We start from the raw sequence: 19751 nt of genomic DNA on the forward strand, positions 1-19751 counted from the left end.
GCTCTTTAACTAAGTTGTATAGACAGCACACTGTTGGGTATTTTTTTGGCAGAACGCTGTTTGTGGGTTTTTGCTTTGTTTGTTTGCTTGTTTTAACAGTCGGTCATGAAATGAACACCCATTTTAATGTGTAAATGCTTCAGCTGCAATTCAGATTTTCTCAAAGCCATGACGAATGAGCACGTGGGAAGAGACCGTTTCCGTGTTTCTGTGTGTTGTAGTTGTAGGTGTGCGATTACGCGCGCCACAGACACGCAGCTTGTACAGATTCAGATACAGATATTTCTTAATTACCTGAAGTAAGACTGTAAATGCTAGCCATGAAGATCAGTCTCAAGTAAAGAAAAGTTGGCACTGTTTCTTAAAAATATTTGCTAAATAAATTACACATTGGGTATGATCCACATACTAAGATACTAAGTTTAACCACCTCTCCCTGCATTGGCACTTGGTCCTCAGGGAACACACTGCCCTGCATGTTTTAGATGTTGCCCTGCTCCAACACACCTGATTCAAATGGTCAGCTCGTTATCGAGCTCTGCAGAAGCCTGGTAACGAGCTGTTCATCTAAATCCGGTGTGTTGGAGCAGGGCAGTGTTCCCCGAGGACCAGGTTTGGGAAACACTGCACTATACTGTCCCAGCACGATATCGTTTTCCGTTACTATAGCACCTCGTCAACGTCGGCCGAGTCATCGTGGCAGGGCTGCATGAAGCTGCCGTGACCAAAAAAACGAGTAGAGTCAAGCCGTGCCGAGCCGAGTCGTGCTGAAACTGTGTAGTGGAATTAGGTCTGGCAGGTTTGGCCTCTCTTTGTCTTGCATTAGTAATTTATCCCTTAGCCTCGGGTTACAACCATGCCCTGTGTTCGGATGCTGAATTTCGCTTTTTACCAACCTCCACTACATGTCTGCTCTCCCAGACTTGCTATCAAAAATTATGACATACAGAAAATAACATCAAGGTTCAAACCTTCACATGTCCTTTTTTTTTCTCCCCACTGTCCTCAGAATCTCGTTTACTAACATGTAGTCCATACTGCATTAGACTAAATTGGAGCCCAGCACAGTAAAAGCCAAATCCTCATAGAATCCTCTGCAAATGCAAAAAAGCTAGAAATAGCACCTCACAGTCGGATATTAAAAGTCTGGTCGAGTTCAGGGCTTCGACATTTTCACAAACCAATGCACAGACAGAGTTTACAACCCCAGTATAATTAGCACTACATTCTTTAGTGCAGGGAAATTGCTACTTTATTAATATAATCTGTGCTGTAGTCGGTTCCCCTCGTTAGTCATTAAACGTGTGCCTCATGTACAAAAAAGTTTGAATACTTTTTTTTTTATCTGCAGTCAATTTCTATACTTGAGTAAAACCTAATATTCCTATATATGGAAAAAAATAAACCCAAGAATGGGACACACACATGATCAGGTGTCCAGCTCAGCCACGGCTCTTTGTCAGTGCGGAGGCATAAAAAGCAACATAAAAAAGTGCCACGAATTGCGACACACACCGGCTGCGTTACATCACTTGATAAATGTAAATGGTCAGTCATAAAAAGAATTCAAATTGCAAGCGGCTAAGATGTTTCAGGAAGAGAATCCAATAACATTTCTGAAGTGTTGCACTTCAACACAGCTTTGTGTTCAGACAGTGACTAAGTATTTTAAAAGCTGTGTGTATGTGTGCTTGCAGAGGAGGAAATGATTGGCGTTTGCAGCCGCAAAAAAAACGAACTGGGAAACTGTTGGGGCGTTTGCAAATTGCTAACATTCCACATCACAACTTTTTTGTTGTTTTTTAAATCAGCATCGTCAACTTTTGCGATGCAGAAAATGACCACGTTTTGTTTTATCTTCATAACTTTTTTAATTAGTTTTACCTTTATGCCTTTGACTGGATACATGGCTGTCAAATACACATTTGTAATCCTACACGTTCTGTCTGCCTTCCCTTCTTTAATTTGTCCCTGCTTTCATCTACTTTAAGGCGGCAGTATTACAGGAGCTCTTCACTCTTACACTGTACTTTTTCATTGATTTTCATACACGGACACGTTGAAACGTGATCGTGTTTGTGCACGTGAAAGCACCTGCGTGCACAAATAATCACAGTAACAGGCATGTTGGGCATGCAGGCCCATTTTTACTCAGACACATGCTCATCCGTATGCGCGCCGCACACGGGGAAACACTCGGCCGTCGTCTCGAGCAAATGTCAATTCAGCTCATTCTCTCTTGAGTTTCAGTGTCAGAAGAGATTGTGTTACTGTCGTGAACAATACACACTCGGTCCCAGTGCAACTTTAGTGTTGCGCGCATGAATGTGTGTGTGTGTGTGTGTGTGAGAGAGAGAGAGAGAGAGAGAGGGTGAGAGTTTGGGAAGACCAAAGGGGGACAGCGATGAGATATGTTGCATAAGGCGGTGCAGTGGAGTGTGAAAGAGAACAGGTGGCTCTCATTTCTGCCATCCAGCTTTATGTGCCATCCTCACCAAAGTGTGTGTGTGTGTGTGTGTGTGTGTGTGAGAGAGAGAGAGAGAGAGGGAGGGAGAGAGAGAGTGACAAACACACAGGCATTGCTTGCTGAGTGGGATATTTTATACATCTTCAGTGGATATCTACATACATGCAGATGTTACCTCCTGTTTGTCTCCTAATTTGTGTGCGTGTGTGCGTGTGGTGTCTTTAGTGTGCAGGGTTCCGGTTGGTTTAGAATCAATTAGAACAAGCTGCAGGAGCCCAGAGAGATCATTCTCCAAATGTCACCCAATTAACAATCTATACTGAACACACAACAGCCCTGATCCTGCCTGTCTTGCTATTCATTCATGTCTGTCTGTGTCCTCCTGTCTCGCTCCCTCTTGTTCCCTGGGATATGTTCAGTAATTTATTCTTGGGAAAAACAGCAGGTGCACTTCACACACTTGGACAGATAGAAACAAAGTAAATGACAAAGTCTCTGTAACATCTGTCTTTGTCTCTCTCGCTCTCTCTCTCTGTCTCTCTTAGACCACTCATCCAGGACGGTGGTCCGGACTAGGCAGCTGCAGCAGCCTGGCCCCAAGGGACCGAAGGGCAATGCGGGGTTTGGGGGCAGCACTCGGAGGGGACCTCTGTAACCAACACCTCCCTTATCACTATCCACCTCTGCACAGTCCATCCGAGATACTCACTGTCAGGGAGGAGCGCCACTGCCAGGGGGTCCTGGCACCGTTTTCAACCCGAAACCCAGCTCCAAATCTGGCTCCAGGCTCCTCCACTCTGTCCTCTGCTATTTCTGCGGTGTCAGTCCAATCCTCACCTCACACTCCAGCCCAGCTTCAAGTGTCACACCCAGGCCTTAGTCCAAACCAATGCCCAAGCTCTGGTTCATCAGCTGCTAATCTCACTACAGGTCCATCTCAGCCAGCGAAGGTGACTTCCTCTTCTGAGTCCTTAACTCCAGCAGGAGGAGGAGGAGGAGGAGGTGGGGTGAGTGTATCATGCGGAGTAAGAAGAGGAGGTGGCGAGCACCATCCCCACAGCCATATTCCTCGTGCAATCGGGGCGAGTGCCTCCTCGAGCCTCCATAGTCTCGCAAGCAGGGGAAGCCCCTCTCCGAGCATCTCACTGTCCGACCCAGCCTCCCCTTCACCTCCTACACCGCCCTCGTCCTCCTCCGCCACATTCACAGGCCGTCTGGGACAGCCGCCTCGAGGCCCTCTGTCTCTGCACAGCTACAGTCGTAAAAATGTCTTCCTCCAACATTCCCTGCACAGTGCTGAATTGCAAGCTCTGACGCAGCGAGACAGTTGAAGGCGCACGGACATTTTTGCACCGTTTACCCCAAACATAAGCAGCCATATCACTGACTACGGTGTCAAAATGTGTGACTATATATATATAAAAAATACTGCTGCTTGTGTTTTTACTGTCTCAGTTCCCCCCCCCCCCCGATCCCGAATCATGAACCACACGCGCTTACCGCCCTTGTTTCTCCTCACAATGCAAACCAACCCTTTGCTCACAGATTTGCTCGCTGCAACACACACACACACACACACACACACACACACACACACACACAGGCTGTGAGTTTGTAAAAGGCACGTCTATCAGAACTCCTACGATGTGTCATGCTGACAATTTAGATGTGCTTACGCCCACGGACGCACAAAATGCACACCGACTCACAACCTTGTGTCAGAACACACACACACACACACACACACACACACTGTTGCTCACCCTCAGACAGAAACCTCTTTTGCGATGTCCCAAATGACGTCTCTGCCTCACAACACCTCAGGACTAAGTCATGAGGTGTCTGGAATGATGCCTGTGTGTGTTTGTGTGTATTTTTCGTGTTTTTGTTATGATTTTTACTCGTTTAAAAACGACATGCTGCTTAAGGAGTTATCGGACTGACTGTCATTTGCGCTTGTCTATTGTTCGTACATTGCCAAAAAAAAAAAACTCGACACGACAAAGCTCCACAATCCTTCCTGTCCACTCACGGGTGGGTTACGCCCACATTCCCTTTTTTCTGCATGCTTTTTAAAAAAAGAGAATACTGGTGGTTCATTTTGTACTGCATCAAAAAGTGTATTTGGGGATCTTTTAATAATGTTTCAGTATCAACTCTCGCCTCAGTGTTTCAAGAAGGGAATCAAACAGATTCCGTGTTCCTTTGAAGACACGGACCTGTTTGAGAAGTATTTTCAGGGGGGGGGGGGGGCCTGACTGTCTCTCCTGCCCACATCACGAAAGGGATTTTTATGCACTCTGAGCAAAACACTGGACCACTCTTTTATAGGAATACAACGTCGCAATATTATCCACATTATATACAGGAATCAGTGTGCAATGTTAGATTAGTGTCGTACACGAGCTCAAATGAAGAGTTTCAGATACTCATACACAAACACTAAATGTGTGTGTGTGTGTGTGTATTATCAGATATTGGAGTGAAGCTCTTTAAAACTTCTTTAGGGCTGGGTATTGAACAGGTGCTTTTACCAAAATGTCAATATCCATTTTTAGAAAAATTCAAGGGAAAAAAACCTCAGATAAAATAAAAGCATTACGGCTGCCTCACACATTTTATACGATCATTTTACCATGGGAATCAACTCAGAGGTGTCTCATTTTGTTAAGTGAAGCAGCAAATGACGGATAATTGATCAAACAAAGGAGGAGGAGAAAAAAAAACCATGATCAGCACTGAGTTTTTGCACTGATACCCAGTCCCTATATTATGTGAGCTTTCTTATATCTCCCACACATCTCAGATGTGTTGGTTATCTTTTTTTTTGTTTTTACTGACCTAATGAGATGGCATTTTGGTATAATAAGGCTTGCAATTATTTTGTTTTTGGACAGTAGGACGCATTTCTTTGTGTGATATTTACATATGCTGTAACTGCCATGACCTGCTCTGTTGTACATTATTCACACGTCGGGTGCGAAATGTGTTAAAATTTAATAAGTGAGAAAGAAAACCCCACTACTTTTTAAACCTGCGAAATATTGGGTTGCATAAATACCTCGGTGAGTCTGCCACCGTTTGAATATACACTCGCTAATGCGTCGTGGATTCTCCTCCACGTAGTGGAAACACGATCCTCTCCGACGCCGCGTCGTTTCTGCATTACTGTCACGCGCGCGGTCACACGCGGCCAGTCTCCCGTTAAACCGTGCCTCATAAATGTTCTGACTAATCACGAGATAATGCCCAAACTCACTTTCTCCACTGAGGAAACTTTTACTTTGGGTGGACATGGCTCATGATTACGCCATAATTAGCCATTAGGAGATGGGGAAATTGTGGCCATAAAAGGATGCACATGGCCACCAATAATACTCAGATCTGCCGTGGACATTAAACCATGAATGATTAGTGGTTAGAGATCCAGACTGTGCCCACACCATTACACCATCACCATGACTGTTGACACAAGGCAGACTGGGTCCATGGATTCAGACTGTTGATGCCAAATACTGACCCTACCATCTGCGTGTGCTATCGGAAACTAAAGATTTATCAGTGCTGCTACATTAGTACCTTCCTTAACTGTCCAGTTTTGCCACTGCAGCCTTAGATTTCTTATTTGGGCTGACGGGAGTCAAACCAAAAGTGTAAAGAGTGCTTATGTGAGTTTGTGTCAGCTTCTACCAGTCTTGTCTTCCTCTGATCCCATTCATCATGTCCACATTATGTCCACAGAACCGACAGATGGATGTTTTTTTTTGTTTTCTGCAGCATTTTGCTTAATGTTATTCTGATAGCTACAACAACACAAAACAAAACAGAACACCAGCAATCATCTGCTATCACTTTCTTTTCTCCCTTATTCTTATTCTCATGGTACTGAGAGTTATATCAGAGTCATATTATAGCCAATCACGTGGAAGTACAGCTGCATGATAAGCTGTTGTCGGGGGGGTGAGTGTTCCTCGCACAGTGGGCCCGGTGAGTGTATTTGCTCTGGTGAATTGACTGGACTGTCTGAACGATGCTTTTGTTTCCCCATAAGCTTTGGAACAAATCTCATAATGTCATCTGCTCTGCCGCTCAGCTCAGGCCAGAGGTTCATGGCTGTCAGCCTCCGCTGAAAACTAGAGATTTGGGAGAAGCTGTTGACCTTGTCTGTCTCCAAGCTCTACCTTGTCCATCTTTAGGAGGTACCTGGCTTTAGGGAGGCTTCATTAAGTGTGTGTGTGTGTGTGTGTGTGTGTGTGAATGTACTGTAGATGTGTGAGCAGGTGGTGTTGTACTGCACACCTCGTGAGACATGGACCTGGTGAAGGTGAAGAAAAGCCTGGAGGAATAGCCTCTGTTCCCACTTGTGAAAGCTAGATCACTCCATCTGGTCTTCTTCATTTTGCACACTGTTCCTGCTATTCTTTTTTATCATCATTGTCTCTTTTTGTCTTTTTTTTTTCCTTTTCACAGTGTATCCATTCTCTTTGTTCTCCCTCAGTCTCTCCCAGGTCTCTTCCTCCCCTTATCTTTTTCCCCTCCACTCAGCCTATTTACCCAGAGCCTGTATTATCATACAGTGTCTGCTCCCCGTTCCTGGTCACTGTGACCTGCGCTGCTGCAGATTCCCATCCAGTTTTCTAAATTAGGGGACTCATTTTACACCTGGTGAATACAATTAATCCAACACCCGGTCAAATAGACAGACGGCAATAACGTGGCTCCCTGGGGACCTGGACCAAGTATTCCCTGCTCGGCTTGTTTACAGGTGGAGGTTGATAATGCTTCTTCAGTGGCTCTGACCTCTAAAGATAGCTAAGTGCGTCCCTCATCAATGCCTGTATCGCTGCTCACTCAGAGTTTACCTGTGCGTGACACAGCTGTGTGTGTGCGCTTCACCTGTGGTTACGAGGCAGGCTGCTCGCCATAAAAGCAAAAGGCCACTTCGGAAAAACCGCAGCTCTAATGTGGCACTGACATCTCTCACAGAGACACTCTCCCCGTCTGTCTGTGGCAATGAAATGAAATTGAATTTCACTGTTGGTAAACAAGGGTCTACATCATTAAGAGGGCACACCTCGCAAACCTCTCTTCTTCATCTGACTCCACAGCACGATGTAAATGTGTTTAGTACATGTCACTTAATGGGATGTTATTTATTGTTTCCGCCCTTTATTTATATGGTTGACTTGGATACACTGTCCTTAATGCATCTTGGCACGAGTGAACATCGCCACGACAATAATAATTACGGCAGCGGAATTAATATCATGTTATGAATTTAATGAATCTCTTTTATTGTAATTTTTTCTTTTTTTTTTTTACTGTGCGTACTGTGAATATGATTTATTTTTCATTTCTTAAACAAATATGTTGTATAGTTGTATATAAATTATTAAAATCATGTACATATGTTGCTTATTAGCACTGAAGAGATAACAAAAAGTGTAAGATTTTAGGTTTTATTGATTAATGTCAAATGCAGTCAGAGGTCTGAGCTGTTATCAAAACATACCAGGCTTTATATACCAGAAAATCAATCCGGAAAAACTGAATAAATGCTCCCCCTGTGTCAAATTTGACATGCAGGATAAGATAAGGTGACTCTGGTTTTGTAATCACTGAATCAAGACCTCACCCCCCCCCCCCCTGAAATCCACGCTTTGCACTATGAAATGAATTCTGTGAGACACGACTTTCCGATCTTTTGCCGAATTGTGCCAGAAAAGTGGATCTTAAAGGACGATAATCTATTTTATTATATCCTTATCTATCTATAGCGACTCCTCGCGCTGGCCTCTGACCAGTGAGCTCATTAAATCATTGAGGATAATCAGTAATGGCTTATTAATGGTCAACAAAAAAATTATATTATTCTCACGATGTTTCTCTTCAGTTTGTGTCACTCTCACAGTTCTTTGTTCCCATGAGAAATGTTTCATCTCCAGATTTTTGTCCACTGTCTGCTTATTGTCAATATTTAATACAAATAAATACAATCGATGAAAACGTGGAGTGGACTTTGTTCTTCAGTTTAAATGTCTGCGGTGCTGAATATATGGAACTAAAGCTCCTTCTCTCGGGCTGCGTAGATTTGTCTCAACAAATGTGTAAAAAGCATGAACAGAATCACAGAGTGAAAGAAGATCACAGTAATGCAGAATGAAGAATCTTCAGGGCACCATCACTTGAAAAGTTGTTGGAAAACATTTTTCCACCCGGGGAACGTTTGAGTGGACTTGAAAAGGTTGCAATTATACCTCATTTGACATTATCCTCGAGTCTAAACTAGCGAGTATTTTGAGTGAGTTTTTTATTTGGCAGTGGCCATAAAGTAGAGGGAGTGTTTAGAAAATAGTAGAGTCTGTGTGTGTGTGTGAATGTGAGTGCAGAGGATGTAGACTGTTTATCCCTGAGGGTGCACCTGTGCAGTTGTGGAATCTTTCAATTAGTGTTGGTGATGTTATGACTGCTGGACACACACACACACACACACACACACACACACACTCACTCTCATGGATACAACAGTAGGTCTCTATTTCCCAAAGCTTTGAAATTTAAAAGATCAAGTACCAGACAAGATGAAGTAAAATTAGTTTTTTTTAAAAATATTATTGTTCGCTATGTAGTTCAAAATGCCTGTGGCTATGTTTGAAAAATTAATTATGTATATTGAAGAACAGAGGGTCTTGTGTTCATGTTTAGTTAACGCAAAAAAGGGACAAGTATTGTGTTTATCAAATAAATGTGTGCTAAATATAGTCACACAGGTACATTTTCTTTCTTTTTTTTTATTTGAGTTTTGAACTGAAGGTCAGGTTTGTTTGTTAGTATTTTGGACTAAAATAGAATAAAATAAAATAAATAACCTTGGTCTCTCAATGTGGAAAAATGTAATTAATAAAAAAAATGAACAAAGAAGCAACTCTTTCATATCATATCTGATTATCAACCCAAACAAGGTCATGTTCTGACTACTACACAGCAGCAGAATTGGACAAGGTTTATTTTGTACTTACATTTCTTCAATTCATCAGTTATAGCAGTTAGTTGAGGCAGAGTGTCTGTGTCTGACTCAAGTAGAGGCCACATAACTTGTTTTTTTCACCATAGCCTTGTGATACATTGACAAAATACTTTATTCATAAAAGCTATACCAGTTTAACTCTACAATGTCTTAATAATGCCCTCATCAACTGTCCTTGCTGTCCTTCCCAACTGGACACTGGACACACTCTCTCTGCACCAAAGTCCATAGAGAAAAATTAACAGTTTAAAATCATGGTACACAGGATTTACTTAAACGTGCCAGATGAAGCAGAAGTAGCCCCTGTGTCCCTGTGAGCTAAACATGCTCATTTTCTCTATGGACTTTGGTGCAGGAGAGTGAGACATGTTTTAGTCTTTCAGTTTCAAGGCTGAAAAGGTTGTCACTGTGTGAGATAAGAGTGTTGAACGTGTTACTGAGACGTCATTGACTTAAGCAAGAGAACATTTCATGGGGCGGGTCTGTTGTTAAAGGACTAAAAGCTGCTGGCAATTATGTTATCAGTGAGAATGTGTGTCCAAATCAAAGCCTATAGTCCACACATAGGTGTGTATTTATAAAAACACAGAATAATTCAACACACAACATACATTAAACATGTTTTAATATGTTATCGCTCAAGCAAATGATCACTCACGGTTAAAAAAAACCACAACATTAATACAATTTCTGATTTAAAAAGAGGAGAAAAACAACCCATCCGTTCACACGCTGTATGGTTCCACCCCTCGTCAGTAGGGGGTGCTGCAGCATCCTCAGCTACACACTTCCCGCGCCCCTGCGCCATCTTGGAGCCCAGGTGTTCACCGGCTGCACTAATCAACGGTCCAGGAGGTGAAGTGAAGCTGCAGCTGTTGTTTTCCCATGGAACGTAAACCGTAAAGAACAACGGAGAGACTAAATATGTTGTTATTATTATAAAAATTTCACAGTTTTATTTATTTGTTTGTTTATTTTTACAACAACAGCGAGTGAATTGAGTGAAAGTGTAATGTGTTGGGAGGAATTAGGACATGAGGACCTGCACATCTGTGGACTCTCCTCTGCTGGGGGACATTAACGTGGACACCATGCTTGTTCTTCAGACAGCAGGTAAATCAAACACTCTTATTCATGTGGAGACTTTTAGTGAATTTTTTTCTTCCAAATATGGCAATTAATTACAGATAATGAACACTCTCACATATACACTAAGTGTGGACAATTAGTCTCAAATCACCTGCAGATATTTTCTCTGAGGAAAAAGTAAGTTCATGTGATCATTGGTAATTAATGTCTGACTGGTTTTCAATAATGTGTGAGCCATGCATGAAAAACAACAACACAAACAGTTACATGGAAATTGTCATCTCACACCGTGATCTATATTATATGTAACATTTCTGCTGTGATGTGTATTTCTGCTCGCTGTCCCGGAAATGGTTCCATCCTTGCCTAAGCAATAATCAATAACTTCATTAACATATACCATGCATTTTATTTAGGAGATTGCAGTAAGTCATGTATTTGATTACAGGCATTTATTATTATTTTTTTTTCATAATTGATGTCTCGCGATGAGAAATGCAGTAATGTCTATGGAGCTCATCACTATTGATTTACTGTCAAAATGAGACAATTCCTAAGTCTTTTGTGGAAGACATGTCTCATTTGGCATCTTTGTTTTTCCCACACACTGCTCTCCAATGGTCTAATGTGTGATTTTATGAAATTTTTACGTCTTCTACCTAAACTCTCTTTGTTAGGATTTAAATGATATTATTATTATCTGAGGGAGAACAATAAGAGGAGCCACCAGATCCTTAATCGTAATCAAATAGGTTTCCAAACTGTATGAATATGCTTAGGTTTTTGTGAATGGGTCTCCACTTTGTAAATCATAAATGTTGAAAGGAGACAGTCGTGGAGCAGCAGCAGTGAAAGAGGTTAACTAGTCAAGTCTTGTACTTTTCTCACTACAACTTGACTTCTAGACAATCAATACTTTTTTTGAAGCGCTGCCAGACCACTCAGTCAGACTGTCGCTTCCGGCTGTTGGTTTAGTGTGCTGTGACAGGCATGATTCCCTTATGCCTGCAAGCCTGGGAGAAGAGGCTGTGTGTGTGTGTCTATTAGACTGAGGAACATTTTAGATTTAAACCTATATTTATGAGGACATTTTTGGCTTGTAATCAATTTGCCTCCCAAATCAGACTTCAATGGGCTTTTTGTAGGGCAGGGGTCTCAAACTCAAATGACCCGGGGGCCACTGAGTGTCTAGTCTGGCTAGTAAGGGGCCGGTCAAGTGGAAAAAAAAGTTCAACATTTTGGGAAGAAGCAACTGTTCAGTAGGGGTGGGCAATACAATACAAAAAACAGTATTTGTGACAATATTTAACAGCAATTTTTATTGTTTTAAATCTATTTTATTGTCTTTATATGTATGTTATTGCCTCGTGTGAGCATTTATGGCTTTCATTTATTTATTATTCTGGACAACACTTTTTCTCCACTGCTTTTTTAAAGTGCTTTAAGAGCATTCAGTTGGATTGGAGATTTGCAAAATAAAAGTGTTTGTTTTAATATGCAACAATATTTGAATCGACATATATATATATATATATATATATATATATACATACATACACACGTATATGTGTATGTACAAAAACATGTGTATGATGCAAAATGAAAAAAACAGTAATGACTCATAGCTTCGTTTGGAGGGTCACATGAAATAGATTGGAGCACGGGCCACGAGTTTGAGACCGCTGGTGTAGGGTATGCATCATGTCTATGAGTGTCCTCAGTGTGTGTGTGTGTGTGAGAGAGAGAGAGAGAAATGGCTCATATATATTCCCCACTTTAATCTCTTCCCTCGTTTGACACTACGTTTGTCACCGTGACGCCACATCATCGTTGTAACGTGTGTCTGTGCTGAACCTGTTTCGCTTTGTCCTTCATTTCCCTCCTGCTTGCTGCTCTCTCTCTCTCTCTCTCTCTCTCTCTCTCTCTCTCTCTCTCTCTCTCTCTCTCTCTCTCTCTCTTTCTCTTTCTCTCTCTCCCACACTTTTTGTGTGTTGCTGCAAAACTCTCTTTTCAAAGAAACACACACTGCCAGGTGTATTTCTGATTTATTGCCCTAAAATAAGAGACCTAAAGTCAGACTCAGGACAGGCTAATGTAGGTGTTGATATTTCCACTTGTACAATTTAAAGTACAAACAGCAAAAATGTATACGCTCTTGGAGCGGAGGCTTTTGACTGAGGCTGCACATGTTGCAGTCAATGAGAGAATCTGGAGCAGATTTAGTGGATTCGACAACACTGCTAAAAATTGTGTGTTGAAGGATGTCGTGGAACTACAAATGATGGTGGTATACTGCTGAGGTGGTGGATTATAGATGCCTCTGAAAAGTCTGTTCTCTCTTGGTGCGAGTAGGTAATCGCGCAGTATGCAGTCTGCCTTTGGAACGTCCTGTTTTAATGGAATATGTGACAAGTTTAAACTGGGTTACTGTGACCCAACAGTGTTGTCAGCATGAGGGACGATAACTGCAGAGCCCTCTGTCATACACTACTATGCTCATGTTGGAACAGCAAAACAAATTCCTTTGCACCTTTTATACACTGAAAGACATTGGAGTTAAAGATTAAACGTTGATATGTAAAACATTATGATAAAACAAAACATTTTGTCTCGTTTGATAGGAAGTGATGCTGTGACCCTTGTCTGTTTGCTCTTGGCTAAGTTTCAAGATTTGAACAAGATTCTTGCAAGAGGATTTTTTCCCTTTCTTTTCCTTTCTTTTTAAAAAAAACAACAACAACTGTCTGTGTTAGACTAGGACGGGATTGCAGACCACATGAGTTGTCTCGGCTGTTTTTACAGTCCAACCCAAATCAGTCAATCAATCTGGTGACTCAATCTAGTGAGTCAATCAAGCGAGACAAATAGCTGAGCGACACTGAGCCAACATCTCACTTGTGTGCCTGGCATACAATTTAGCTAAATTGAGGTATAAATATTTAAATATAAAGGTGATTACCGAAGCTGTTTCCCTTTATTTCTGTTCTAATGTGATGATGTCCAAGAAATTACAAGACGGATTGGCTCTGCTAATTATCTTAATACCTATAAATAAGTTGTTCAAGCAGTGAAAGCACAGAATTTGTGCCTGTGACTGTAGGCAGTGCAGCAGGTGGGGCTCCACGGGCCTGGGATTTATAATTTATGCTTTGTGTTCCATATTGGGGTCACCTGTCAATGAAAATTGAACTCCATGAGTCCTCTGAGTTACAAGAGACCAGGAGAAGATATAAACATTTGTGAGTGAATGTGACACTAACACTGGCTAGTTGCAACCAAGGGAAATGATTATGGTGGTGGACTGCCGTGCCTTGTGTGACAGGTTACCTTTTCAAGTCTAATTTGCATTAATTCATTGTTAGGTGTTGTTGAAGCGAGTTGATTCTGTGTTTATGACCTATACTATTTTTGGCAAAAATGACGCTGTTCTCTGCAGTAAAATCAGCCTTTGATGTGATTTATGCAGATTATCTATCGGCTCACTATCCGATTGTTTGCCTATTTATCGAGTGGGAGTGCTGTTGTGAAGTTTCTGCATAAAGGATGCCTTGTTGTCACGGTCAGTGTTCATTTCAGCACTACGTGACATTAAACAGCTCCCCTGCTCTGGCTGACACATTGTTTTCCACCTCTCAGCACCAAGCCTCCCCAAGCGCTGTCCATGGTGCTGATCGCTTCCCCTTTGTCTTCTCTTCTCTACTTTCCCAATACAATAGCCAAAATGAAATCCACATTGTTCTTTAATGTACTATACTATAATATGTGATATAGTAACTTGTGCACTATGTTACACCCATGGATCCAATTGTCAAAGCTACAACAAGACGTACAAAACTAGTGAGAAGCTAAGTGAGATAGAGCTTTAGTCACAAGCTGAACTGCAAAAAGTGTTAGAGTAGCAAGCTAAATAAAGCTAATAACGAGCCTCCAATTTGCCACCTGCAGCTTAGCAAGAACTAGGTTGGACAATGGCTGTCTTTGTAGTCCTGCATTTGGCACTGGCACTCTCAGCAGGCCTCACGCTGCTTTTTTCGCATGGTACAAATTGCTGAACAACAATGACACATCACTGCTGGCTGGATGATGCAAGTGTTGGCTGTGGTGGGAAAGTAAACTATTCATTCTCGATATTACGTTAGCACCCAGCACTAAACGTGTGGGGTGAAACTTAAAGGAAGATTCAGAATCAATTTATTATCACTTCATAATGCACAAAACAAAAGTCTACAAAACATGAACACTCACAATAGACTCTTTCAGTGCATTTAAGTGATACACATGATAAGGAAAATCACTATGTACTTTTTAACATGCCCTGAATTTACTTGTACATATATAATATACAATGGACTGCTAGTGCCAAAACTTAAGAATGTCTCTCTTCACTGTAGGTTCAATTAAAATGAAAGAGAGAGAGAGAGCTGGTATGACATTAGAAGATTGACCTTTGGAGACATTTGCCCTAGACTAGTGTTGAGTATGTAACTGTTCAAATAGTTCTAGTCTGAAATGTATTTCTGGCAAACGCATGTCTCAGATTAATAATGTCCTGAAGACATTTGTTTCCTTGTCTCTATGACATGACATTATACATTCAAATTTGCAAGAAACTACTTAAGAGTCTGATTTCCACCAGGATTATCATCACTTCCGACTTTCCCCTCTTCAAGTTTGATTCATTTGGGTGCCACCTGTTTCTCGACTCAAATGCTGGAATGAGGAGAAATGTTGTGCATACTTAATCCAACAACTAGGAATGTAATATTTACTAAAACAAACCATGGGAGCTTTTTTCAGTGCCCCTGCATTTCACCATGCAGTGGGGAACAATATACTGCATGACATGGTTCATGCTATCCCATTCCAGACACCCATTTGCACAGCAGCCGAGTCAGTAGTGCAGTGATATGACATGGCCTGTTATTGGCTTTCCATCTTAAAATACTGTCAACTATAGTTTGTTGAAACATAAATCTAGTCTGGAGGTAAAACTGCTGGAAACTGATCTGTAGTGGCTGGAACTAGGAGGAGTTGATCCCGAGCATTTCCACAGACATACTTTATTGATTTTGGCAAGATATTCACGACTGCATAATATATGCTTTTGATTTTTACAAACTTAACAATAAAAATACATTAAAGGATTTAACTGCATCCACAAAAATGATATTGCTGGAGGCTATATGTCTTGCCCAGGAGTGCTCACCCGCAGTGTAGCTTCCTCACCAGTCCTCCATCACCCTCAGCAGTTCAGTGTGCTTGTTTGCATCATCCACTTAATGGTGATTCACATTTGTTGGCCCTGCATAGCAGCCTGCAGTGTAGCCTTTCTCCCTGCACTCTCCCCGCATATCCCCGTGTGTGATGCCAGAGATTTCTCTAATACGGGCTGGTTCTTAACACAGAGGCGTTGTGAGACACTCTGCTGCTCTGCTGTCCTCCCAAATACAGAGGAACACAAAACAGATTTGGCCTGACATTTTTAGAAGAGCTTTTCTGTGCTTGAACCCAGCAGTTGGCGTAACAGTTGGCATAGTTTTATGTGAACGTACTCTCCGGTGCTCATGTTGCCCACTCACTGTCTTTCTGCTCTTTGCTACTGGACTACCACATGCACAACACACAAGACACATTTAGCCCGGGCTGTTACAGAAAGCAGATGGTAGGGTATTATGTTGACGATACTGTAATCCACTGTTGACTCCTTTAGTCGGCCCACTCTGCATCTCAGCCTTTTCCCTCCTCCACTGAGACTCCAAATATTAAGCATAAAGGACCATTTTTAGCTTGCAGGAGGAAACGGGGACAATGTAGAGCTTAATTTTTCTACCGTTTTATTTTTGAATTCTTCCTCTGGTCCTCTCCCCACCTTTCCATTTAATAAGTATGCACCCATAGCGAAACGCCATACATCGAGAACACGTCAGTTTAGTTGAACTTGAAGAAGGAATTTATAAAGGGATGATCGTAAAAAAATCTTTTTCTCTGTAGATAACAGGAAAATAACTGAACGTATAATGACTTAGCATTGGAGGTTTGTCTTAAAGCACAGGTTGCCTTGATAGTCCACTAACACGTCTGCCTGAACCACATGTGCTCTTTCGGGGTACATGTACTGCAGTGCAGCATCCTGCCAGTGGAAGAGGGAGAGAGAGGGAGAGTGTGTGTGTGTGTGTGTGTGTGTGTGTGTGTGTTGCAAGCTGTTTGTGTCGTGCGTGTTTGTCTCCTGTGTGTGCATGAGCGGGGTGCTCTGCGGCTGCAGCAGTTCAGACAAGGGACCGCGGCAGTGACAGCAGGCTCATTTGCTGCATGATTATCGACAGGGTTGTTGCAACTGAGAGGAAAAGGCCGCCTACGTTCGGCGTCATACACTTTCATTCAGATTCAAACAGACACTACACACGCTGTTTTCTTGTTTAAGCCAATAACGCAGGCCAGAAATCTGCCATATGGCTTCTGCCGGATCAGAATCTGTATCAATCTGTGTAGATTGTGTGTGTTTGTGTGTTTGTGTCTGGATGATGTCGTTATAACAAGTCAGTTCAAGCCTGAGGCCACAGTATTAAACAGTCCAGCGCTGGCTAGACCACTGTCTTAACAACACGTTGAAAATGAATCAAAGAAAGTGTTTTTTTTTTTATGGTTTTCCGTGTTGGTCATACTGTGAAGAAGTGTTTGTCATACACCACGTTGTCACTGCTAAAAACAAAAGACCACTGTTTAAACCACAAGTTTAAATGTTGTTTTTTTGGGGATGTTATTTGGCATTTGGCCCCAGGTTAAATGTATCTGCATGCGGGTTTTAAACCAGTTTTCGATCATTTAAAAAAAAATGTCATCATGAGGAAAAATGGGAAATGCTGTCTTTTTTCTGTTCCCCTGGTTTAGGAAAGAAAACCAGGGTAAGAAAAAGGAAATCGCCACTGTCCAAATTATGGATCTTGAAACCAAGAACAAAAAAGCAGGATTCTCAACAAGGGAAATCAAGCTAGTGAATAGATGGAGATGAAGCAGTTGCTCGCTTGTGAAATTGTAGCTCGTCACTGTGTGACATTGCTTCATTCAGATAATTATGATTTTTGTCAGGTTGTACATATCTATTCCCTGCAGACGTGGACATGCAGTCGAAAACACTTTGACAACAAATAAGTTTGTCCCAACTGACAAACTTAAGTACCCGAGTGAGAGCAAAGTAGAGAGAAAGTAGCACAATACAACTGGTAATATGTTTAATACAAAGAAGAGGGTTTTGTTCTTGCTAAAAGAGTGGGGGTCCTCTCCTGCACGATGGCTGTCACAGCCTGAAAACTGGAGCGAGATAAAATTTCACCCAACACCACCACAAAAACAGGATACCTGTTCCATCTTCGCTGCTGTGGTCCTGGTAATGTTTGTGCTCTAGGCAAGATCATGCAACTAAGCTCCCCCTACACACTAGCGTGCACACACACTGTTCCACAACTGCACCAAAGTGTGTGCAGAAGCGCAGCACACACTTTGCTACGCTCTTATAATTTATGACTATGAGAAGTGAAATGTTTGCATGCTAAGATGAAGTTAATAGAATATAACAGCGTATTCTGTGCTTGGCTGGAGCAGCTGAAAATAAATTCAAGTTGAGTAGTATGCAGGCTTGTGCAAATAGACTATGAGGTGCTTTTATGTTTGGCTTCCCACTCATCTTAATATTACAAGCCAAAATGTTATATAACAGAGTAAAAATAATCACCATCATCAAGCTCCTGCACTGGTATAGGTCTACCTTGTCACCTAAAAATCATTTCAGGTTTATGCATGTGAAAATTCTCCAAATGTGTACTAAATCAGCAAGAAATCTGTTCTGCTGCTCTGTGTTCTTATGCATACTTTATCTTATTTATTGTGGTGACTGCAAGGCTTATTTTTGGTTTATACCATGCCTCGACTAGCTAATCAATTTAGTTGTGAAAGCTACAGAGACGTGTTTTAGGTGTATAATAGCCAAGGAAGGAAACAAACTCAAGTCCCTCACCAGATGTTTAATTTTTCCTTTTTTTGTTAATGATCTTTTCATTTACATGCATTCTAAAACACTCCACATCTGCTAGGAGCAGCAGACTGAACCAGCCACTGTTGCTTTGTAATAATACTACAAATAATACATTTTATTTCTATAAACTCAAAGTCACTTTACATTACAGATACAAACAATCTTGAAAAGGTGAGTTTTGAGGAGTGATTTAAATGAGGAGAGGTCAGAATAGTCATGGGTGGCTTTAGGTAGTGAGTTCCAGAGGGAGGGGGCTGCAGCAGAGAAGGCTTTGTCCCCCCAGGTTTTGTGCTTGGTCCTGGGTGGTGGCTGTAGCAGGTTGTAGCCGGACTTTGAGGACCGCAGGCTGCTGGATGGTGTGGAGAGGTGGAGCAGCTCTGTGAGGTAGGAGGGGGGCCTAGTTATGGAGGACTTTGAAGGTGAGGAGGAGGACTTTGAACTGGATGCGTTGTGATTTATATGTAGACGCACATTTGCTTTGACAAGCAAATAGTCTGTGTCCAGAATGCGAATATTAACATCTTTAGGCAAAAAAAAAAAAAAAAACGCCACAAAAGTCCTTCAATGGGTCTGTGCTACACAATCTTTACCACATAATCTTTAGCACACACGACCACCCTCCATTTGCTTCAACTACCTCACTGGCACCGGCTGCAATCAGCAGTGTAATCTTAGGTAGCTCGGGTATGGACATGGACCTGGCACTTTTCTAATGACCTAAAATGTCTCTACCCCCAGTGAAGGCTCACTTGCTGCCAAATGATGAGAGTAAATGCTACTGTGCCTTTGCCCGTTGCAACCACTTTCCCTAAACAAACCAAAAAAAAAAACAATAATTACTTGATGATGGTTAATAAATCTGCTGCTTATTAGCGGTATGACAATTATTATGTTCCATTTTTTGAGTTTAAAGAAATAACAAAGTTTCAACATAACAAGACTAATGTATTTTTTTTGAAGTTCTGTGTTTTATATATAATCGTTTTTTTGAGTAATGCCCTAAATGATACACTTTTAAATGCTCTAAATTCCCCCCTGTACTCAAAATGCTACATTTCTTTAATATGAAACTGTGCATCCACTGGTCCTGTGAATATTTCACAATAAAAGCCCAATAAAAATGAATGGCAACAGGGAAC

At 41.7% G+C, this 19751-nt stretch overlaps 1 protein-coding gene across 1 annotated transcript in view; it reads left to right on the plus strand.

The window, feature by feature from the left end:
• The window catches only part of ccser1 (coiled-coil serine-rich protein 1), a 116709-nt gene extending 111993 nt beyond the window's left edge, over window positions 1-4716 (plus strand). The window contains exon 11 of the mRNA XM_058636342.1: window positions 3013-4716. Within this exon, the coding sequence (XP_058492325.1) occupies window positions 3013-3798 (786 nt within the window). The 3' untranslated portion in view covers window positions 3799-4716. The remainder of the gene's footprint in view (window positions 1-3012) is intronic.
• Window positions 4717-19751: the final 15035 nt, after the last annotated feature.

Source organism: Solea solea, chromosome 8, assembly GCF_958295425.1.
Source record: "Solea solea chromosome 8, fSolSol10.1, whole genome shotgun sequence".
Classification (NCBI taxonomy): domain Eukaryota; kingdom Metazoa; phylum Chordata; class Actinopteri; order Pleuronectiformes; family Soleidae; genus Solea; species Solea solea.